Source organism: Venturia canescens, chromosome 5 (assembly GCF_019457755.1).
Source record: "Venturia canescens isolate UGA chromosome 5, ASM1945775v1, whole genome shotgun sequence".
Classification (NCBI taxonomy): domain Eukaryota; kingdom Metazoa; phylum Arthropoda; class Insecta; order Hymenoptera; family Ichneumonidae; genus Venturia; species Venturia canescens.
The window spans coordinates 23,990,121-24,015,696 of NC_057425.1; the positions used below are offsets into that span (position 1 = coordinate 23,990,121).

Below are 25,576 nucleotides of genomic sequence, written 5' to 3' on the forward strand. Positions count from 1 at the left end.
TTGAGAATCCTCGTCGGGCTCAGAACGTTTTATCAAAATTACTAAAAAATTAATGGAAATAAAAAATCGCAGAATCTTTCTTTCGAATAATAAGAACGATGTCAAACCATTTCTTTTTAACCAGACCATATAAAAATCGTTAAAAATTCACATGAAAGTCATTCGTTACTTCAACAAGGTACAGACTTTAAAGAATCGATTCCCCTCCGACTTTCAGGATCCTCTGGTATTATTCACAACATTCAACTTCGATTGGATCGGTACAAATTATGTTCAAATACGTCTTAAACGTACTTGTCCGGCCCATCACTTTTTATTCAAATTGCTCATTCGAAAAAAAATCAGGGCTGTTCTATAATCCCAAATATAATAAAATGGATAGAAATAAAAATAATATCTCCAAGTAATTTGAACTTGATTGTTCTCAGGTTCGTATAGCAATATCCACTTCTCATTTCCTTCAGGGAACACATACCATTCGGTAAGAACCAATGGAAATGAGAAATAATCAGGCACATTACAAGAAATTTTCGAACCTATTCAGCCGTGCAATGTTTTTTTTCGATAGTCACGTACACATTTTGATAAATATCACTAGTCGAGTACGACACGTGGATTCCTGGAATTTGGAGAAAAATGATTTTGTTGTGAATTATGACTCCATACAATATAAATAGATTAATCAACTTCATCTTCCATTTTCGTTTCATTTTGACAAGAGCGATTTCAAGGAAAATTATTTTCTCGCGAATTACTGTTCCTTAATATTAACACATGCATTAACTTCGTTTTTGATTTTTTTTCGAATGAGCAATTTGAATAAAAAGTGATGGGCCGGACAAGTACGTTTAAGACGTATTTGAACATAATTTGTACCGATCCAATCGAAGTTGAATGTTGTGAATAATACCAGAGGATCCTGAAAGTCGGAGGGGAATCGATTCTTTAAAGTCTGTACCTTGTTGAAGTAACGAATGACTTTCATGTGAATTTTTAACGATTTTTATATGGTCTGGTTAAAAAGAAATGGTTTGACATCGTTCTTATTATTCGAAAGAAAGATTCTGCGATTTTTTACTTCCATTAATTTTTTAGTAATTTTGATAAAACGTTCTGAGCCCGACGAGGATTCTCAACGCTCATTTGTCGCCGGAGATAATATTTCGAATAAATGATAAATACTTGGCCTCGAATTGATATAATACATTTTAGTACTGCACGTAACTTTCGTTATGACTTTTTTTTCAAGAACTTTTTTCTTGAAAATAATTATCATGAATGATTAGTGGCTCCTATGCGTAAAACGTCAATTTTTCAATGAAAGTTTCCGATTTGTTCGATAAATATTCCAAATTATCAATAAAAACTTGTCCTCCAATTGATATCATACATTTTTAGACTGCATGTAACTTGGATAGTACATTTTTCAATTTGTTCAATAATTATGAATTTTTTTGAAAATTTTTTATTTTTCTTTACAGAATTTTTTTCAATTGTTTTTTTATTTATGTTGGATTTTTTTGAACTTAACAATTTTTCGTTTATTATTTCTGTGGTGTCCTTGCTAGGAATATTTAAGGTTATTCGAAAGCAATGGCACGCTATAATTGTCGATGTTCGTGGACGAGTTTATTACGAGTATATACACACGTGGTTTGTACAATTAGAGGTCGCTGATACATGTAAGCCGTATCGTACACCGGCGAGGTCCGACTACAACTGAGGAGCGCTCGGGAATAGGATCGTGGAACGAGAGAGAGCGGGAGCAACCCGGAAGATGTTTAAGAGGGCAGCACTACTTATTACATACAGTACATTCCTCCGCACTAGATTTTTGGTCACTCACAAAAAATATCGATTACTCGATTACAATTTTAATTCGATTACCCGCATTCACCGATTACAATTTTAATTCGATTACACGCATTCACCGATTACAATTTCAATTCGATTACACGCATTCACCGATTACAATTTTAATTCGATTACACGCATTCACCGATTACATGACCTCTATTTATTTTCCTGTAAGGATTTTTCCACTCTACAAATCTAATATTTGTCTTGGCTTCCGAACTCTAGCTGATCTTCGCACTGACTGTACATTATTCGCGGACGTCGGTACTATCTCCTCTTTTGTCTCTTTTGTACCGCTTCCTCTGCCAGTAATGCTTACTGGATCCCCTTGAGAACTTTGAATTTCCTCTTTTCCTTCTGTTTCCTCCGATACCCTTATTTCTTTATGCGGTGAACACTTTTTCAATTGGTCTGAATGACGCTTGTGTAACTTGTTATCGCCTGATCGAACCGTGTATGTAACGGGAGACAATTTGTCAATTACTTGAGCTTCTTCCCACGTATTACTCGCAAAATTCCTCATCATCGTCCTATTTCCCCTGTTGCATACAAAATTTCTATTGCCCGGAAATGAACGCTGTTGACTAGCTTGCTTATTTTCTACATATTTTCTAAGATCTGGTCTAACCAAATCCAGTCTTGTACGGAATTTTCTCCCTATCTGCAATTCTGCCGGGCTACAGTTTGTCGTACTATGAGGCGTAGCTCGATAGTGAAAAAGAAACGTAAGTATTGCATCATGTTTCGACTCTCCTGCATCTCTCAGAACTTTAAATTTTTTTTTAAACGTTCTCACAGCGTTCTCTGCTGCCCCGTTGGATGCCGGATGATATGGAGCCGTTCTTATGTGATGGATACCATACCTTTCTGTAAATTCTCTAAATATATCAGAACAAAAACTAGGCCCGTTGTCCGTTATCAATTTCAGTGGAATTCCCCACGCACATATATATTCTTTCAACATTTTGATTGTCATTGTTGACGTTATATCCGACATTTCCTTAATATCGATCCATTTCGAAAAGGCATCTACAATTATTAGATACATTTTATTCTCGACGGGACCCAAAAAATCCGCATGGATTCTTTGATTTGGGCCCTCCGGCCATTTCCACGGATGCAAAATTGCCCTTGGCGGATTATCCGACCATTTCAAACACGAAGCACACGCCTTCGTGATCCCTTCAATGTCTTTGTCAATTTTCGGCCACCAGATATACGAGCGAGCCAGTGCTTTCATTTTAACCACACCTTGGTGGCTGAGATGAAGTTCTTGCAATAATTCCATTCGCATGGATGGAGGAATTACTACGCGATGCCCCCATAACAAACACCCTTCTTCAATCGTCAATTCACGTTTTCGATTGCGAAACGCACCTAGCTCCTCATCAACTTCCTCTGGCCATCCCTCCATCACATAATTGCAGACGCATTTTAGCAATGGATCTTTTAACGTTTCCAGCGCTACTCGCTTTATATCAATTGACTTCACTTCATTAGTTACATAATTCAAATACGAATAATCTTCCGATTCCCTCATTTTTGATTCGTCGATTGGCAAAGGAATACGTGACAAGCTATCCGCCCGACTATTATTCACCCCTTTTACATGCTCAATTTCGAACTGGTACGCAGATAAAAATACCGCCCAACGCTGTACCCTACTCGCAGCCATCTGCGGGAGTCCTTTCTTGGAACCAAATATATATACCAGCGGTTTGTGATCGGTCTCTAGAACAAATTCTCGCCCATAAAGGTACTGGTGGAATTTCTTTACCCCGAACACCAAACTCAACGCTTCTTTATCTAACTGAGAATAATTTCTCTCAGCCTTGCTCAATGATCTGGACGCGAAAGCGATTGGCCTTTCACTTTTATCTGCGTACACATGCGATAACACCGCACCAATACCACATGGTGATGCATCGCATGCTACTTTAACTGGTAATTTGGCGTCATAATGCACCAGTACTTCTGATGATGTTAAGCAACGTTTTGCTTCTTTAAACGCTTGATCCTGTTCACGATTCCATTGCCAAGCCACATTTTTCTGTAATAAATAATGCAAAGGATTCAACATCTGCGCGTAATTTTTAATAAATTTCGCATAATAATTAATCATCCCTAAGAAGGCTCTTAGTTGAGTAATATTAGTTGGAGCCGGAGCGTCCACTATCGCTTTAATTTTATCTGACGCAGCATGTATCCCTGTGCTATCAAGTACATAGCCCAAAAATTGTATTTTCTTACTCGCAAAGGCACATTTATTTTTGTTTGCGGTCAACCCACATTTCTTCAATCGCCGAAGTACCTCGCACAGTCTCTTATTATGAATTTCTATTGTTGATCCGCTTATCATAATATCGTCGAAAAAAGATACCACTCCTTCTAAGCCTTGTAAAATTTTTTCTATTTCACGTTGAAATAATCCTGGAGCCGATGCCACCCCAAAACAAAGCCTCTTATACCTAAATAAGCCTTTGTGAGTCGAAATAGTGACCAGTGGCCTCGATTGTTCATCTAGCTCCACTTGTTGATATGCCTGGGATAAGTCAATCTTCGAAAAAAAATTTCCCCCGTTGAGGTTTGACAATAAATCTTGGATTCTTGGAACCGGGTATCGGTCAATTTTAATCTTCGGATTGATCGTTACTTTGAAATCCCCGCAAATTCTGATTTCCCCATTCGTTTTGGGTACAGGAACAATCGGGGTTGCCCAGTCACTATTCTCGACTTCATATATGATATCTTCTTTGATTAAACGTTCCAATTCTTTTTCGACCTTTTCCTTCATCGAATACGGCAACGGTCTCGCCTTACAAAATACTGGCTGTACTTCTTCTTTCAAATATAATTTGAAACTTCCCCCTGTATATCTTCCCAATTTTGAAGAGAAAACCGAGTCGAAATTACGAATAATATCATCAATATTTTTTTTACTTTGGCTTAATATCATTCCAATACGAGAATTCTCATTACTGTTAGTAAATCTCTCTACTGGTATTCCTAAGGCACAAATCCACGCTCGGCCCACTAGAGGAGGACCATCACCGGGCAAAACAAACAGTGGAAGTTTCAATTTCTTATTTTGATACTCTACTTCTACGTTTAATACTCCCAATGGCTCAATTTTATGCCCCGGGTGTGTCTTAAACCTTCGTTGTGTCTTATCGAGCGGCACTGTGCTCCACTCTCGTCTGTTGACAAATTCTTCTTCAGAAATAACCGAAATTTCGGACCCTGAGTCAACATGAAATTCAATTTCTTTGTTTTGCACCTTAATTCCGATTCTCCAGGGGGCAATAAATTGAATTGTTTCATTTTTCATCGCCGGTTTAACGTTACCCTCATTTAAATGAAAAAGTGTATCAAAATTCTCTTCCTCCTCACTTGTGTTCCATATAAAATTTTGTCTATTTTCTCCGTTCTTATTAATCTTGTCGGACTTTCCTTTTTCATTATTTTCTTTTTTAACTTTACACATTCGTACCAAATGACCCGGCTTTTGACAATTACGACATTTTAAACTACGATACCGACACGCCGTTGTTGGATGATTTGATCTGCCGCAGCACCAACATTTGACGCTGGATTCCCTGGTAGATGACTTTTTCGATCCTTTTCCCACAAAGTTGATTGAATCGACTTGGCCTTTCGACGACGCTCCCATTTCAGCCACATCCTTCGTGGCCATCTCCATCGTTTGAGCCAGTTCCACTGCACGGGCATACGTCAAATCGTGCTCGCTAAGCAGTCTCTTTTTGATACGTTCGTTTTTTACTCCCCAAACGAACTGATCTCGCAAATGCGATTCCAAGCTGCTGCCGAATTCACAGTATGTTGATAACCTTTTTAAATTTGCCAAAAACTCCATAATACTATCAGTGTCTTTTTGCGAACATTCTTTAAATTTGTAACGTTCAGCAATCACACTCGGTTTTGGTTGTAAATGATTTTTCATAATTTCATTTAACTCCTTCAGCGACTTATTTGCGGGCAAGCACGGTGTGCACAAGCTGCGCAGCAAGGCATAGCCCTCGCTGCCAATTAATGTGAGGAAAAGCGCTACTCCTTTTTCCGAAGCAATATCATTAGCTATGTAGTACTGTTCAAACCTCTCGATCCAGTGGTTCCAGTCGTCTTTCAAGCTATACTCTTGCAAATTACCGACTCGTCCAGTAATGAGCAGTTGACTCCTGTCGCTTTGAACCCCGGAATCGCCTGTCTGAGCCTCAGTACTACGGTTCGCTGCACTTTCCTTTGACTGCTGTTGCAAAAATTGTAGCCGTTGCTGAATTAGCTGCTTATTCTTCTCCTCCACCGCCGCTTTTTCCTTTTTTAATTGCACGAGTGCTGCTTCATACTTTTCCCGCAATTGTTCTATTGAGTCTGCCATTCTCTTGTCGAGGCACTTTCACAAACACGTGTTACTCACTGATCGATTTAAATCTATGCGATCGTATCACCTTACTCGCCGCACTCCGTTTCTTTTAATCCTCGTCGCCACTGTGGTGTCCTTGCTAGGAATATTTAAGGTTATTCGAAAGCAATGGCACGCTATAATTGTCGATGTTCGTGGACGAGTTTATTACGAGTATATACACACGTGGTTTGTACAATTAGAAGTCGCTGATACATGTAAGCCGTATCGTACACCGGCGAGGTCCGACTACAACTGAGGAGCGCTCGGGAATAGGATCGTGGAACGAGAGAGAGCGGGAGCAACCCGGAAGATGTTTAAGAGGGCAGCACTACTTATTACATACAGTACAATTTCTATAGAATTTTTTTCCTGGTTCTGAATCTTTTTTCTATATCATCAAACAAGGGACCATCAATGGACTTGTCCCAACCTTTTTTTCCCTAGGGGAAGTTTATGGTTTGATATCACGCCTTTTTTCTCAAAAGTTCCTCATTTATCTTATGGTGGCTATAGGATTTTAGTTTAAATTTCTACGAATTATTTGCTTAGTACATTTTTATAGATTCCATTCTCATACGAACATTTTTTATGGGATAATCTTTTTTATGAAATTATCAGCAAATAAGGGACCATCAATGTACTTTTCCCAACCTTTTTTTCCCTGGGTATGATGTTCGGCTTATAAAGTTGGTTTCCACCATAAAAGACCAATTTTTCGTAAAAATTGTCGTGAAAATATTTTGTCACAAGTCCGTCCTTGAACTTCGACGATTTTTTCCTTATACTCTAATATGTTATGCCTATTAGGAACCTAACAATATGCAGGAATCCGGGATGAGCCCCGAGAAACGAATTTCGGTTTATAATGTTGGTTTCCACGTAAAAGACCAATTTTTCTTCAAAATTGTACTGAAAATATTTCGGCACTGTTTTGTTCTTGGACTTTGGTGATTTTTCTCCTTGTCTTCTAATATGTTTTGTCTATTAGGAACATAAGAGCATGAAGAAATGCGTGTTGTGGGCCGTAATATGATTTTCGGCTTATAACGTTGGTTTCCACGAAATAAGATCTATTTTTCGTCAAAATTGTACTGGAAATATTTCGTCACAGGTCTGTCCTTGGACTTTGGTGATTCTTTCCCTTGTACTCTAATATGTTTCGTCTATTTGGAACCCAAGAGCATGGAGGAAAGCGTGTTGCGGGTCGAGATATGATTTTCGGTTAATAACGTTGGTTTCCACGAAAAACAACAAATTTCTCGTCAACATTGTACAGAAAATATTCCGTCACAGGTCTGTCCATGGATTTGGGCGATTTTTTCTCTTCTATTCTATCTAATATGCTATGCTTATTGGGAACCCAAGAGAACGGTAGAAAGCGGGTTGAGGGCCGAGATATGATTTTCGGCTTATAACGTTGGTTTCCCCGAAAAAAGACCGATTTTTCGTCAAAATTATACTGGAAATATTTCGGCACTGGTTTGTTCTTGCACGTCGGTAATATTCCCCCTTATTTTCTAATATGTTTTGTGTATTAGGAACCCAAGAGTGTGAAGAAATGCGTTTCATGGGCTGTAATATGATTTTCGGCTTATAACGTTGGTTTCCGTGAAAAAATATCTATTTTTCGTCAAAATTGTACTGGAAATATTTCGTCACCGGTCTGTCCGTGACCTTTGGCGATTTTTCTAAGTCTTCATACCAAGAAAGAACTGACGTAAAGATTTCCTTAATAGAACAGATTTTATTTATCCCTTTTCTTCAAAATTCAAATGAAAGATAGATCAAATTCAAGACACGAAAAATCCAACAGATTTGCCCACTTTAAATGTCGCTTTTGCATTCTGAATCTAGAGATTTCGTCTCATGCAAAACGTGCCCCCAATGAAATATATTTCCAAAGTTTGCAAGCGGCCGCTGAGGTTCAATTATCCACAGTTTGATAGTTGCTGAAAAAAAGTACCCGTAAACTTCTAACATTTATTTTGCCAGAACTCAAAGCAGCAAAAAAAACTAAGCGAACTTTATTTAACAGAGCAACAGAATTCAAAGACGTTTAACGTACCTGCATTGTTTTTGAAGGAAAACCATTTCAGGAGAATTTAGAAATTAATTTAGAAATTCGAAAACTCAGGAAGGAATAGAAAAAGGAACATTGAAGTATTTAGAAAAGCTGAATACTTTTGTAATGAATTTTCTAGATTACATGATATGGTTGGAGTAAATGATTTGAATGATTGGCACACATGCTGCAACACAGAAATATCAAAGTTTAGAAGTATTCGCTGTATATCAGTCATACAAACTTCAATACTATTTGAAAAGAAACACTTAAAAACTTGCTGAACCAAGTTCCATTACATATTACCATACTCAAAGATAAGGGGTGATCCGTAGCATATATATTTATCCACAGAAATTTCAGAGTTCGCAGGTATCTGCTGCGGTTCAATGTATCTACGCAATGAGCTTCGAAGACAGGAATTTCAAATCTATCCATAAATGAGCAACTGAAGACTTTTATAATCAATTTTTTACTTCATATATATGTTACGGTTAGAGTCAAAATGTAAAATGAATGGCACAGTATATAAATTGTATAGTTTGCAGATTTTCGCTGTATTTCAATGATCCGAATCTACAGCATTATAATGAAAAGTTGTCAAAAGTCATGATGTTGCATTAAAATGACATAGCGCACATTGCATTCAGAAATTCTGTAAGTTTCTGGGGATGTTGGTAGGCATTATATTTGATCACATCCAAAACTGAGCAACTGTAGACTTATCGGCATGAATTTTTTTTATAATAATTCCATATCTGTAGTTTGCAAAGTGGAAATACTCAACATACATGTCATTCCATAAGTTTTGTTATCAAAATTTGTGTTTGCACACCGCATTCCGAAGATACGACTTTTCATATCATCAGCAAAAAAAGCATCCAAAGGCTTTCTGGAACAAGTTTCCAAATTTATCACTCGACAGACCTAATGGGAAAAGAATAACTATCCAGTATACCAAGACCAGAAATTTTTTTGAAAATCTGATTTACAAAATGTGCAATTCAAGATTATGGTTAAAAACCTCTCGAATCATGTTACCACAATGTTATCATCATGAAGAAGGAGTAGAAAATCATAGGTCACATATTAGGGAACGAATTAATAATATGTATCGATCCGCTGCAAACTGATGGGGTGAAAACAAGGGGATCGGAGAGGGCAGAGCCAAACTGAATATCAAGCAAAATATGGGGATGTTTAAAAATAATGATGACACAAGAAATAAATTAGAAAACATTTATTCAAGTAAAGTTTCTAATATCATTCTAACAGTTCCGTGTGTTTTTGTTCTATTTATTCGTATGTATAACCTATTTACACATGATATATAACCACGCCAGTGACGATATATTCGCACTGGACAATATTTCTCGTAATCTGGTTTAATTGAAGGATTATTTCAGTCAACACTTATTTCCAATCGAACGAAATAATGAAATCTTGAAAACTTTCATTGACATATGCATCGCGCATTTTTTATATTCTTTTTCACACACACATCACAGACTACATTTACGCGGCCGCTTTGATACCGGTTTAATATATCACAAATTTTAACAAAATAAATAGTAATATGCACTTCTTTAGATGACGAAAATTATTTTTTTATTTATCCTGCACGCACTTCGTAATGTCGAAACTCTGTTCATGCGATCAAAAACTGACACATGGTTTGTACATATATATATGTATATCGATCGAATTTATGACTGCTGTTACCAGCTGTGCTGCGCCGTGTGCTACGTTATGAAGTTGACGTCAAATTTCCAATCGTCAACAACTAATTTCAACAACCAATCACAACGTTTAAAAATGGATGTCGTCAGATCCAACCAATCAGAAACTTGATAGCATCAAAGTGCCTTTGATGGTGTTATAATATAATATACAGACACATCCATTTTTGAATGTGTTGGTAACTTTTGCATAATCTTGAGCCCGTGCAAAGTTTTTTCTCAGCAATTACGCCACCAATAATGCTGATTTTGGGCTCATTCAATAGAGAATTTCTCAATTAGCTGAAAGTTCAATTTTCAAAGTCGTACATAACTCATAGGCTTCGCAATTAAAGAAAATCACATGCCAATTTTACCCCCACCACCGCGAATCGTTTTATTCAGAGAAAGTAAGTCTCGGCGAGAGCCTCGGGCCAGCAGACGACAGGGCTGTCAATGTACTTGTCCCGAGACTCTACCGAGTCTCTCGAAAGTTTTAAAGTTCTCGAATCTCTCCACAGCTAGCCAGTCGAACTCCGGCCGAGAGCGAGCACGGATACTCCCGCAGAGCAGCTGAAAATCGAAAAGTTTTTAATAAGTTTTTAAAGTTCTTTTTCGTACAAGTTAATCGTACAAGTTTATTTTAATTTTGTAACATCGCAACTTAAAAGTTTGTAACAATACATAAGTGTAAAAAGGGTGAAAAGTGTTTAAAATAATTATTCAAATCATCCTTAAACCCTCGTTGAGTAATTTCCACCGAATCTCGCGATTAATTAACAATTTATTCCCGTTGAGTAATTTCCACCGAATCTCGCGATTAATTAGCAATTTATTTCCGCTGTTCAATTTCCACCGAATCTCGCGATTAATTAACAATTTATTTCCGTTGAGTAATTTCCACCGAAACTCGCGATAATTCGAAATCATTTCTTTCATTCGAGTATTTTTCACCGAAACTCGCGAATTATTATCATCAATTTTCTTCGAGTGATTTTTCCATTCTTTTCCTCGAGAATTAATATTTCTTAATTCGATAAAATCGAGTCTAATTATTTTTCTCGAATTATAAATTTTCACGAGTTATTTTCATCAAGATTAACTAGAGTCTCAATTTCATGTTTTACAAAAACTCGTGTTCATTACTGAACGAATTTATTAATTTCATTCTCTCTTTTATCTAACACCGTAAATTCTTTAAAACGTGGCATTATTTAATTTCATTTTCGTGCCTTAATTCAGCGATAAACCTGCGGATTCATTTCTTTTATAATCTGGCATACTTCTTTCATTCAATCTCGCAGTTGAATAATTAATTCAAGTTTTTCCATACGATTCTTTTTGTGCTAGACTCAGGCACGTTAGATCGTATTTTAATTCTTTTATTTGTATCGTTCTGTGCTGGAGAATTTGGCACGCCGATACATATTTCTATCTCTCTCTCTCTCTCTCTCATTGTTCTGTGCTGGAGAATTTGGCACGCCAACGAGATTTCTATCTCTCTCTCTCTTTCTCATTGTTCTGTGCTGGAGAATTTGGCACGTCAACGAGATTTCTTTCTCTTTTCTATCCTTTAAACAAACTTGAATTAATTATCGAAATATAAATTTAATTATGAAATTCTCTTATTATGCCTAGACGTCGAGGAGGCGTTAAATTTCAAATCCGCCGGGCTATCGCACGTGCCTGTAATAGACCCGCTCTAAACCGTGGTAATAATAAATCGTGGGTGAAAACGTTGTGCAAAGCCACTCAACACTCACAGCTATCTGAAAACTCCGGTGTCGAATATCCGAACGATATTATTTATAATTTGGTGTTAAAATCGGGTCCGAGTAAAATTCGCGTCGTTTCCGACGTTATCGTTCGGAAGAGCATCTTCATTATCGACGCTAATTCGCCATACTCATTGGGACGTTTGGTCGGTTCATCGATCTTCACTCAACGAGAAGAATACCATCCCGATTGTGGAAACATCTCGGAGGCATCGACCGTTTCCCGACCATCAACACCAATCGACATCGAAGTAATAACAATCGATTAACTCATCCGTCGAAGAATAACTAAACGGTAAGTGAGTTTTATTTTATTTTTATTCTGAAAAGGTCATCCGGTAAATATTTCACGAGCATAGGTTTCGGTCCTGAGGGGGAAAATCTCACCTTCTCAAATACGAGATCTAAAATAAGTCTACGCGTCGTACCCCGTGTATCATTTTCCTGGACAAATAAATTCTTCCGGTTGCCGACCATCGAGCATACTGCTGACGGTAATCCAGTCTGTATCAATCCAATCGGTCAAGTGGAGTTCCACATTTCCAGCAGTCGGTAAACTAACCAACCGCGACCAGGGTAAATCCCTGTCGTACCAAGCGGGCTGCTCTAAAAAGTTTCTCTCTTACCGTCCGTAGCCGTGAATCGTATTGTCAGTATTTCGTTAGATAATTTGTCTCTCTCTAAAAATCCGGGCATTAAACCACACGACGTAACACGCACATAGGAAAGCGATTCAGAACGAAATGTCAGTGAATCTGGTTAATTTGTTTCGATTCACACAAAAGTGTATCGGTGATCTCCAATTTTCACGTTTATGATGGTTCGGAAAGGACATCACTCGATTGTAGGTTATGATCTCGATTCGCACATCGGAAAGCGATTCAGAACGAAATGTCAGTGAATCTGGTTAATTTGTGTCGATTCACACAAAAGTGTATCGGTGATGTCCTATTTACACGTTTATGAACGTTCGGAATCGACATCACTCGATTGTAAGTTGTGATCTCGAATCGCACGTCGGAAATCTGTTCTGTTCGAAATGTCAGTGAATGTTGTTAATTTCTATCGATTCATACAAAAGTGTATCGGTGATCACCAATTTTCATGTTTATGCACGTTCGGATACGACATAACTCGATTGTAAGTAATGAACTCGAATCGCACGTCGGAAAGCTGCACTTTTCGAAATGTCAGTGAATGTTGTTAAATTGTATCGATTCACACAAAAGTGTATCGGTGAACTCCAATTTACACGTTTATGATGGTTCGGAAACGACATCACTCGATTGTAAGTTATGATCTCGATTCGCACATCGGAAAGCGATTCAGAACGAAATGTGTCAGTGAATCTGGTTAATTTGTGTCGATTCACACAAAAGTGTATCGGTGATCTCCAATTTTCACGTTTATGAACGTTCGGAAACGACATCACTCGTTTGTAAGTTATGATCTCGAATCGCACGTCGGAAAGCTGTTCTGTTCGAAATGTCAGTGAATGTTGTTAAATTGTATCGATTCACACAAAAGTGCATCGGTGATCACCAATTTTCACGTTTTCGAACGTTCGGAAACGACATCACCCGATTGTAAGTTATGATCACGGATCGCACGTCGGAAAGCTGTTCTGTTCGAAATGTCTGTGAATGTTGTTAAATTGTATCGATTCACACAAAAGTGCATCGGTTATCTCCAATTTTCACGTCTCTGAACGTTAGGAAACGACATCACACGATTGTAAGGTGTGATCGCGATTCGCACATAGGAAAGCGATTCAGAACGAAATGTCAGTGAATCTGGTTAATTTGTGTCGATTCACACAAAAGTGTATCGGTGATCTCTAATTTTCACGTTTATGAATGTTCGGAATCGACATCACTCGATGGTAATGTATGCTCTCGATTCGCACATCGGAAAGCGATTCAGAACGAAATGTCAGTGAAACTTGTTAATTTGTGTCGATTCACACAAAAGTGTATCTGTGATCACCAATTTTCATGTTTGTGAACGTTCGGAAACGACATCACTCGATTGTAAGGTATGATCTCGAATCGCACGTCGGAAAGCGATGCTAGTCGAAATGTCAGTGAATCTTGTCGATTTGTTACGCATCTCGCCAAAGTCTATCGGTGATCACCAATTTTCATGTTTATGAACGTTCGGATACGACATAACTCGATTGTAAGTAATGATCTCGAATCGCACGTCGGAAAGCTGCTCTTTTCGAAATGTCAGTGAATGTTGTTAAATTGTATCGATTCACACAAAAGTGTATCGGTGATCTCCAATTTACACGTTTATGATGGTTCGGAAACGACATCACTCGATTGTAAGTTATGATCTCGATTTGCACATCGGAAAGCGATTCAGAACGAAATGTCAGTGAATCTGGTTAATTTGTGTCGATTCACACAAAAGTGTATCGGTAATCTCCAATTTTCACGTTTATGAACGTTCGGAAACGACATCACTCGTTTGTAAGTTATGATCTCGAATCGCACGTCGGAAAGCTGTTCTGTTCGAATTGTCAGTGAATCTTGATAATTTGTAACGATTTTCACAAAAGTTTATTTGTGATCACCAATTTTCATATTTGTGAACGTTCAGAAACGACATCGTTCGAATGTCAGTTCCGGTCTCGAATCGCATTTCGGATTGCGATTCTGATAGAAATGTCGGAAAAAATTGTTGATTCGTAACGATTAACACACAAGATTATCGCTGATTACTTACTTTCATGTTTATGAAAGATTGGAAACGTTCACCGATAAACGTCACATATCAACAATTTTACAGACATTTAGTATCGCCATCCGAAGGGCCATTTGAGATCTGAACTGACAATCGAGCGATGAAAACGTTCCCGAACTTTCATAAACATGAAGATTGGTGATCACCAATAAAATTTTTGTTCAATTCATGACAAATTAACAATATCCAATGACATTTCGATTCGAGATCATAAATTACAATCGAGTGATATCATTTCCGAACGTTCATAAACATGAAAATTGGTGATCACCGATACACTTTTGTGTGAATTGATAAAAATTAACAAGATTCACTGACATTTCGAACAGAACAGCTTTCCCACGTGCGATCCGAGATCATAACTTACAATCGAGTGATGTCATTTCCGAACGTTCATAAACGTGAAAATTGGTGATCACCGATACACTTTTGTGTGAATCGAAACAATTTAACAACATTCACTGACATTTCGAACAGAACAGCTTTCCGACGTGTGATTGGAGATCATAACTTACAATCGAGTGATGTCGTTTCCGAACGTTCATAAACATGAAGAACGGTGATCACCGATAGATTTTTGTGTGAATCGACTCAAATTAACCAGATTCACTGACATTTCGTTCTGAATCGCTTTCCGATGTGCTAATCGTGATCACAGCTTACAATCGAGTGGTGTAGTTTCCGAACGTTCATAAACGTGAAAATTGAAGATCACAGATACACTTTTGAGTGAGTCGATACAATTTAACAACATTCACTGACATTTCGAACAGAACAGCTTTCCGACGTGCGATCCGAGATCATAACTTAAAATCGGGTGATGTCGTTTCCGAACGTTCATAAACGTGAAAATTGGTGATCACCGATACACTTTTGTGTGAATCGACACAAATTAACCAGATTCACTGACATTTCGTTCTGAATCGCTTTCCGATGTGCGAATCGCGGTCTCACCTTACAATCGAGTGATGTCGTTTCCGAACCATCATAAACGTGAAAATTAGTGATCACCGATACACTTTTGTGTGAATTGATAAAAATTAACAAGATTCACTGACATTTCGAACAGAACAGCTTTCCCACGTGCGATCCGAGATCATAACTTACAATCGAGTGATGTCATTTCCAAACGTTCATAAACGTGAAAATTGGTGATCACCGATACACTTTTGTGTGAATCGAAACAATTTAACAACATTCACTGACATTTCGAACAGAACAGCTTTCCGACGTGTGATCGGAGATCATAACTTACAATCGAGTGATGTCGTTTCCGAACGTTCATAAACATGAAGAACGGTGATCACCGATAGATTTTTGTGAGAATCGCAACAAATCAAGAAGATTCACTGACATTTCGAACAAAATTAGATTCCGCCGTGCGATTCGAGATCATAACTTACAATCGAGCGGTGTAGTTTCCGAACGTTCATAAACGTGAAAATTGAAGATCACAGATACACTTTTGAGTGAGTCGATACAATTTAACAACATTCACTGACATTTCGAACAGAACAGCTTTCCGACGTGCGATCCGAGATCATAACTTACAATCGGGTGATGTCGTTTCCGAACGTTCATAAACGTGAAAATTGGTGATTACCGATACACTTTTGTGTGAATAGACTCAAATTAACCAGATTCACTGACATTTCGTTCTGAATCGCTTTCCGATGTGCGAATCGCGATCACAGCTTACAATCGAGTGATGTCGTTTCCGAACCATCATAAACGTGAAAATTAGTGATCACCGATACACTTTTGTATGAATCTGTTACGTCCTAGGGTCTCCACCATCGTGTTGGCTGGTATGTATCTGTAACATAAAGAAAATATATTTAAAATTCCCGCTTAAAAAATAAAATTTATTATTCGAAATAATAGTGACCAACATAGAAAGGCGAAAATAACTTTTAAGGAGCGCTATAGTTCAGTAAACGCTATAGTATGTAGACTAGCAAGCCCCGCGCGCAACTGACCTGCCTCACGGAGCCCGAGCGCCCGATGAGTCATCACTCAGCGCTCTCGAAATTTCAATTTTCATTAACTAACAATAATCGACTTAGAGCATTTTTAACAATTGGAACGTGTTTCTTATGAAAAGAGCTTTATTTTGATACCTCACACGGGTACCTTTTAATCATTTTCACCAAATATCAAAAGTTAACAATTTCAAATTTCATTAACTAACAATTTTACAGTTATCTAAATTTTAACGCTACGAGCGTGTTCTAGATCAAAATCCCTTTCAAATGAATACTCGCACGACCATTTTGCAATAACTCTTCTGTGAGTTATCAATTCGCGGAAAAACCGCGAAAAACCGCGAATTACCGCGAATCGTCCAAAAACGTCGAAAATCAAGTTCCAAACGATTAGATTCAATAGCAAAGACCGTAATAAGTAACTTGGGTGCTTTTTACAACTTTTCCGAAACATAAAAATTTAACAATATTTAATTTCATTAATTAACAATTATGTGGATAAATTATCTCTGTTACTCTCAAACGATAGGGAATTCAATGCCCTTTAAAATGATTACAAACTCGACCACTTTACACAAATATTTCGCTGATATATCAATTCGCGGGTTAACCGCGAAAAACCGCGGAAAACCGCGGATCACCCAAAACACATCAAAAACTCAGGAAATCAATGGGATTTCATAGCAAGGCGACATAGGACACAGTTCAAAAGCGATTGACACATTTTTAAGCATATAAACAATAATTGTTAATAAATAAACAAATTTCGTTACAAACAAATTATCTTTATTTTCAATCAAGAAACACAAATATATGTATATGGGGAACAGAAACGCTTATTTCGCTATTTCTATCGAGGTATATGAGTATATAAGGTTTATACATAAGTTAAAGTATATATAGATACGTATGGACATGTATGTACATAGACTCGCTAAAACGCTTCTTATATAATGCTTAGGCTACGAAATAAATTCACATAGGTGAATCTCTGGAACACTTATTTACAAAAACTGCAAATGCATTTCCGGTCCGAAAGCATATTTTTATACAAATAAAATAATAATAATTCACCCACTCGCAGAGGATAAATCTCGTATTGATTATTGTCATCAGAAAATCCGCGAGGTGAAACCCGATATCTTCATCCGGCGTAGCGCGACAGTACAGCCTATCAAAAGAATTAATTACGCGAATTCACGCACAAACAAAACTAAATAATTCTTCTTTCCAAACTTACCAAAATTCATACGTCGACACTCGTCAACCCCGACCCTTCACTCGAGTCCTTTTTTTATGACCCTTTCTTTCCAATTTTTTCGAGGGTTTTTCCCAGCGAAAAGAAAGGACTCTAGAAAAACTTCTCAAGAGTCTCTTAGGCGAAGTCACGCACGTGCCAGATGTGACAGTCCTCGTCAAAACGCTGTACAAAACTTCCTGGAAAACGCACAGAAAAATAAATTGTTAAATGTTAAACAATAAAAGAAAGTATGTAGAAAACGTACACTTACCGATGAAACTTCGCTGCGCTCCGTCCAAATCGTTGTAAACACCCGTAGAGATCCTGCGAGCAAAATAATATTTATAAAATAACGAAATAATTAATTAAATAAGCAATAATTGTACTTACCAAACTCGAAATGTGATCACCGTCGAATCCAGAAGAACCTGAAAATGGAAAATGGCAATCAATCAATAAAATAAACATCGATTCGTAATCAATTAATAAACAACCAATTAATTGTTATAAGAAGAAATTAAATATACTTACACACCCGTTGTATCCAGAGAAAACCTAGAAACAATAATGAGATAATAATCTTACAATGAATAGTAAATAAGAATGTAAAATCAATAATTATTTAACTGAAGTTAATTAATTATTGATAAATAAAATATAACGAAAATGTACTTACCTTAAAATTAAGCTGAAAATAAATGTAAAATTAATGATTAATTAAACTGGTTTTAAATAATCAATAATTACGAGTTAAACGAATTTATAAATTATATAGAAACAGTATATAAGAGTCACGGATACTCACTTTATTTGTGTGCGCCAACCAACACCGAGACGCCCGGCCTCACCGATACTCCAACGGGACGCTGCTATTTAAGAGCGCAGGCGCGCCGCACTCACCAGTTCTCGAATCTCTCCACAGCTAGCCAGTCGAACTCCGGCCGAGAGCGAGCACGGATCCTCCCGCAGAGCAGCTGAAAATCGAAAAGTTTTTAATAAGTTTTAAAGTTCTTTTTTCGTACAAGTTAATCGTACAAGTTTATTTTAATTTTGTAACATCGCAACTTAAAAGTTTGTAACAATACATAAGTGTAAAAAGGGTGAAAAGTGTTTAAAATAATTATTCAAATCATCCTTAAACCCTCGTTGAGTAATTTCCACCGAATCTCGCGATTAATTAACAATTTATTTCCGTTGAGTAATTTCCACCGAATCTCGCGATTAATTAACAATTTATTTCCGTTGAGTAATTTCCACTGAAACTCGCGATAATTCGAAATCATTTCTTTCGTTCGAGTATTTTTCACCGAAACTCGCGAATTATTATCATCAATTTTCTTCGAGTGATTTTTCCATTCTTTTCCTCGAGAATTAATATTTCTTAATTCGATAAAATCGAGTCTAATTATTTTTCTCGAATTATAAATTTTCACGAGTTATTTTCATCAAGATTAACTAGAGTCTCAATTTCATGTTTTACAAAAACTCGTGTTCATTACTGAACGAATTTACTAATTTCATTCTCTCTTTTATCTAACACCGTAAATTCTTTAAAACGTGGCATTATTTAATTTCATTTTCGTGCCTTAATTCAGCGATAAACCTGCGGATTCATTTCCTTTATAATCTTGCATACTTCTTTCATTTAATCTCGCAGTTGAATAATTAATTCAAGTTTTTCCATACGATTCTTTTTGTGCTAGACTCAGGCACGTTAGATCGTATTTTAATTCTTTTATTTGTATCGTTCTGTGCTGGAGAATTTGGCACGCCGATACCTATTTCTATCTCTCTCTCTCTCTCTCTCATTGTTCTGTGCTGGAGAATTTGGCACGCCAACAAGATTTCTATCTCTCTCTCTCTTTCTCATTGTTCTGTGCTGGAGAATTTGGCACGTCAACGAGATTCCTTTCTCTTTTCTATCCTTTAAACAAACTTGAATTAATTATCGAAATATAAATTTAATTATGAAATTCTCTTATTATGCCTAGACGTCGAGGAGGCGTTAAATTTCAAATCCGCCGGGCCATCGCACGTGCCTGTAATAGACCCGCTCTAAACCGTGGTAATAATTAATCGTGGGTGAAAACGTTGTGCAAAGCCACTCAACACTCACAGGTATCTGAAAACTCCGGTGTCGAATATCCGAACGATATTATCTATAATTTGGTGTCAAAATCGGGCCCGAGTAAAATTCGCGTCGTTTCCGACGTTATCGTTCGGAAGAGCATCTTCATTATCGACGCTAATTCGCCATACTCATTGGGACGTTTGGTCGGTTCATCGATCTTCACTCAACGAGAAGAATACCATCCCGATTGTGGAAACATCTCTGAGGCATCGACCGTTTCCCGACCATCAACACCAATCGACATCGAAGTAATAACAATCGATTAACTCATCCGTCGAAGAATAACTAAACGGTAAGTGAGTTTTATTTTATTTTTATTCTGTAAAGGTCATCCGGTAAATATTTCACGAGCATAGGTTTCGGTCCTGAGGGGGAAAATCTCACCTTCTCAAATACGAGATCTAAAATAAGTCTACGCGTCGTACCCCGTGCATCATTTCCCTGGACAAATAAATTCTTCCGGTTGCCGACCATCGAGCATACTGCTGACGGTAATCCAGTCTGTATCAATCCAATCGGTCAAGTAGAGTTCCACATTTCCAGCAGTCGGTAAACTAACCAACCGCGACCAGGGTAAATCCCTGTCGTACCAAGCGGGCTGCTCTAAAAAGTTTCTCTCTTACCGTCCGTAGCCGTGAATCGTATTGTCAGTATTTCGTTAGATAATTTATCTCTCTCTAAAAATCCGGGCATTAAACCACACGACGTAACAGGTTTATATATTTTTTGGTGGCAGCGGTGGGATACCGTCGTGAAATAAAGTACTGGTGGCCTTTCTTTTATTTTTTTTGTAATTATCATTGGTTAATTTTCGCAATCGAGTAAAGCGAGGAAACTCGTAACCTCAATTGTGATAAATTCATTCAAATTTCAGAGAATATCGTCACTATTCTGTCGAATTTCAAATTAAAATCAAATTATCGATCGCTAAATTTGATTATTTCTCAAATTTATTCGTATAACAAACCATTATCGACTTCGTTACTCGAATACCAAAGCATTTCTCGTCAATTTAAATTTTGAATTTTCTACCTACCAAATCTCAGTAACAAACCGTACCGAACATAAATAAACGGAGAAAAATCATATTCCAAACGATTTAACGCAACATTTCCGTAATATAAAAATTTTGTAAAATTGGACAAATTTTGCAATTTCAAAATATCATCTCTTCTATACGCTAACAATCAATTTTTAACTTCAAGGAGTATAAATATTCGGAAAATATTAAGTTCCAAACGTCTACACTCGGGATTTTCGAAATAAATCATATTTGAAAAATTGGACAAATTTCTCGACTTTAAAATTTTTATTTGAATTTTTCGGAGTTCAACTCAAATAACAAACTACACCGAATTAAAAACAGCAGAGAACAGTCCGTTTCCAATCGTTTGAATATTTAATTTTGCCATTTTCAATATTTTTTGGAATTGGACAAATTTTTCGAAAATTTTCCTGTTCTCAATTTTCATATAACAAACGCAATCAAGCCGTTACATTCGAAGTACAAACAATTTCAAAACTTTTCATTAATATTTTTCAATAAAATACAATTTTCGTAATTGGACAAATTTTTCAAAACTCCCCCTACTTGCAGATTTCCAAATAACAAACGTTACTATACCATTATTTACAAATTACAATTAATTTCCAAACGTTTTAAATAAAACTTTCCAATAAAATCAAAATTTTAAATTTTGGACAAAATTTTTATACGTCCCCATTTCTCAACTTTTGGGCAAGTTTATAGTGTCACTCTTAACAGCGTAGCTCATTTAACTTAAAATCATCTAAATTCGTCAAATCATTCAAAATGGATCCGTCATTTGTGCTAGAATTCAGAGCTCTCGCCGAACGTCTAGAGGCTAAACGTCGAAAATTGGAAAATGAAAAGCTTCGACTAGATAGGGAGCGTCGAGAGCTGACTAAACGGGCCGAAGAATTGCGAACAAGGGAGGAATATCTAGATAACCCATTTACGCGGATACGCGACATGATGAATTTTATGGAGGAACAAGCAAATGAGATGAACCTCTTGAAGGGCAAGGTGCACTCGCTCTTTACCGAATTGAGCCTCGTTAGAAGCGATATAGTCCGGTCTTTTAAAAAATTCCTAAACCGAGCATTGGACCAAGGTTCGAGCGATTCAACCGGGGTCGGAGAACCTTCCCACACGCCAACTTTGGAGGCGGAAACCCTTGAAACTCGGGCAGCTCCGGCCTCTCGGCCTCAAACGCACGATCCGGGTATTGAAGCTACGCGTCGGGGGCGTCAACTTAATTATTTCCCGAGGGATGTCTCGGATTTGCTCATGGTGTCCGACAGCATAAAAAACGCGCTTAGGGATACAAACAGAAACAAACGGCGAATGAAGCGACAATTAACCAAATTTTCCAGCCGTATTCCGATCGTTCGGAATTCGGTATTCAAAACCGCGTCGCAAAGGACCACGGTTCCGGAGCGCGCGGCGGAAAGCGAAACACCAATAACCGAACTACTCGAAGGTTGTTCGGTCCAGTCAACATCTAACTCTTAACTTGTGTTTCCTTCGCAAGTCCCCCTCTCTCTTCTTTCTTGAGTTTTCTGTCCTATCAATTTTCATCCTAATTCTATGGGGGAAGTGAAAAACCCCGACGGCGAGAAATACCCGTCATACTGTAATTTTCCTTTTTCATTCTAATTCTACGGGGGAAGTGAAAAACCCCGACGGCGAGAAATACCCGTCATTTCTGTTATTTTCCGTTCTGTCTTATTTCTCTACAGGAGAGGGAAAACATCGGCGGTGAAGACATTACCGTCGTTGTTTCGCTCCCATTCAACCATAACTTCGAACGGTTGATTTCCTCCCCTTTTTAACGGACAAAGTTTCCGTAAATTTTTTGGAGTATGTGTGACTCCCCTTTTAACGGACAAAGTTTCCGTAAATTTTTTTGGAGTATGTGTGACTCCCTTTTTAACGGACAAAGTTTCCGTAAATTTTTTGGAGTATGTGTGACTCCCTTTTTAACGGACAAAGTTTCCGTAAAAATTTTTGGAGTATGTGTGACTCCCTTTTTAACGGACAAAGTTTCCGTAAATTTTTTGGAGTATGTGTGACTCCCCTTTTAACGGACAAAGTTTCCGTAAATTTTTTTGGAGTATGTGTGACTCCCTTTTTAACGGACAAAGTTTCCGTAAATTTTTTGGAGTATGTGTGACTCCCTTTTTAACGGACAAAGTTTCCGTAAAAATTTTTGGAGTATGTGTGACTCCCTTCTCAACGGACAAAGTCTCCACAAAATTTTGGGGTATGCGTGATTCCTTTTTCACGGACAGAATCCGACTCCACAGAAAATATTTTTAGTCCACCAGCCCACTTTAAAATGAAAAATATAGAGCAAAAAGGCTCAAGTAACATAAACGAGGAGACACAAACTCGTAAAAGGAAAAGAAAGACCGGAATTTCTCCAGGTGAAGAAGGATCACAAGACGACCCTATCGACGAGTCGATGTTGGGAAGCTTGCCCTTCGACCCTGGGCCCCCCGGCGAATTAAACGTTCCGAGTGACGGACGATTATTTTGTGAAAATTTAGTTGAACCACAGGGATCACGGGTCGAAATTAATGCTCCTGGTAATCGCGTTGATGTCAACATATACGGTGAAAGACCCGAAGACATCAGCGTTGAGCCAGATCTGCCAATCGATATCTTAAATGATAACCCGCCCCTCGAATTCGACGATTTCTTTGAGGGCTACGGGGCGAATATGGAAGAAAATAATTTGTTAGAGGAAACTACATTGTCGGACGAAAACGAGTCTGAAGAGGAAACGGATCTTTTGTTGGACCCTGGGAAATGCGGTAGAGGTCCCTCAAACGATCCAGCTTATTCAATCGAAGGTGCTTTATCGATACGAGAAGTTCGCGATAATTTGTCAATGCAAAAGGGAGCGAAAATTATTTTTATTACGAGACAAGGGCTACCCCTCGATGACGGAGCCAAGGAATTAGATACTCTCAAAAAGATGCCTCAATATGAGAATATTAATATTTTTAGGGCCAAAGTTGCCAGGGAAAAGGGATGTGCAATGATAGCACTACCAGTCGTTTTTCATCTGAGAGAGAATATTTCCTTGGACGATCTAGGGGACACGTTCGAGTCGTTAAGGGATGTTATTCGCGAGGAAAATATCACCTCAATTAGTATCGCTAAGACAAATTCAATCGGAGGTCTAAATTGGGCCGAAATTAAAAACATTTTAATACAAATTCTGAGGGATCAAATGATCGCTCTCACCATCTGTCAGCAGCTGATTCGTTTCCCGACGGAGCAAGAGCGCCTCGAAATTATTGCCGAGAAGCACGCCTCCGCGGTCGGTGGCCATAAGGGCGTAAATAAAACTTACAAGCGGATCAGAGAACACTTTTTCTGGGAAAATATGAAGACCCACATTCAAGATTATATAGCGAGATGCAGAAATTGCCAATTAAAAAAATTAGTCCGGGTCAAGACTAAACAGCCCATGGTTATAACCGACACGCCGGGGCGATCTTTCGACAAGATTTCGATGGACGTCGTCGGCCCCCTTCCTACCGCCAGTAGCGGAAATTCGTATATCTTGACTATGCAAGACCTGTTAACAAAATGGTCAATCGCTGTCCCGCTGGCTAGGACGACGGCCGTCGACATCGCTGACGCGTTTATAGAACATTTTGTCTGTCAATTTAGTGCTCCGAAGGCAATTCTCACAGATCAGGGGCGAAATTTTCTCTCGAGCTTAATAAGGGCAATCGCAAAAATCTGGCGGATCAAATTATACCAGACAACCGCCTTCCATCCGCAAAGTAACGGATCGATCGAGCGATCGCATCACGTATTGGCGGAATATATAAAACAATATATTGACAAAAATAATGAATGGGACAAATTACTCCGTAGATGTATGTTCTCATATAATACTAGCCAACACGAGGGGACGAAATACACCCCCTTCGAATTAGTTTACGGACACCTGGCTAGGCTCCCATCGGCTCATCAACACATCGAAGAGGACCTGGATCCGACGTACGCGGACTACCTCGAAAATCTGTTTATCACGATCGATCAGCTTCAAAACCTTGCCCGCGAAAATCTAATCGCGGCGAAAGAGAGATCAAAACAATATTACGATCGAAAAATCAACCCACAACAGTTTGACGTTGGTGACGTCGTTCTTATGCTGAAGGAACCAAGTAAAGGGAAATTCAGTGACCAGTACACGGAACCCTGTGAAATTATTGAAATTCTTTCCGGGGGAAATTTAAAAATCTTGTATAAAGGGAAATCGCGAATCGTTCACGCGAATAAACTTAGAGGTACCCGCCTCCCACTTGATTAATAATCGGGTATCCTCTCACTTTCAGGAAGACCATGGTACGATTACTACTTGGCTTCCTTCTCTTGCAAGAGGCTTCCGCGCTGTTGGGATACGACTGTGCGGGGCCAAACCTCAACATTACAACTATTTCGCTTAACAACGTAGGAGAATGCAATGTTCCGATCAACGCGCCTATTCCAAAGGAAACATACATTCAACTGCTCCAATTATCAGACTTTTCCCACGCCGAAGTCGTGCAGTGCCGCGTGGAAATAGACCGCACCATTTACTACTGTGGGAT

The 25,576-nt window shown here is 38.1% G+C and overlaps 1 protein-coding gene across 1 annotated transcript; it reads right to left on the reverse strand.

Moving 5' to 3' along the window:
- Positions 1 to 2,044: 2,044 nt before the first annotated feature.
- Positions 2,045 to 6,253, reverse strand: LOC122411417 (uncharacterized protein K02A2.6-like). The gene has a single exon (XM_043420168.1). The coding sequence runs from the start codon at positions 6,251 to 6,253 to the stop codon at positions 2,045 to 2,047; it is 4,209 nt and encodes a 1,402-aa protein (XP_043276103.1).
- Between the last annotated feature and the right edge of the window lie 19,323 nt (positions 6,254 to 25,576).

Excerpts from the sequence above, each read along its gene's own strand:
- LOC122411417 (XM_043420168.1), bottom strand. The coding sequence starts at position 6,253 with ATGGCAGACTCAATAGAACAATTGCGGGAAAAGTATGAAGCAGCACTC.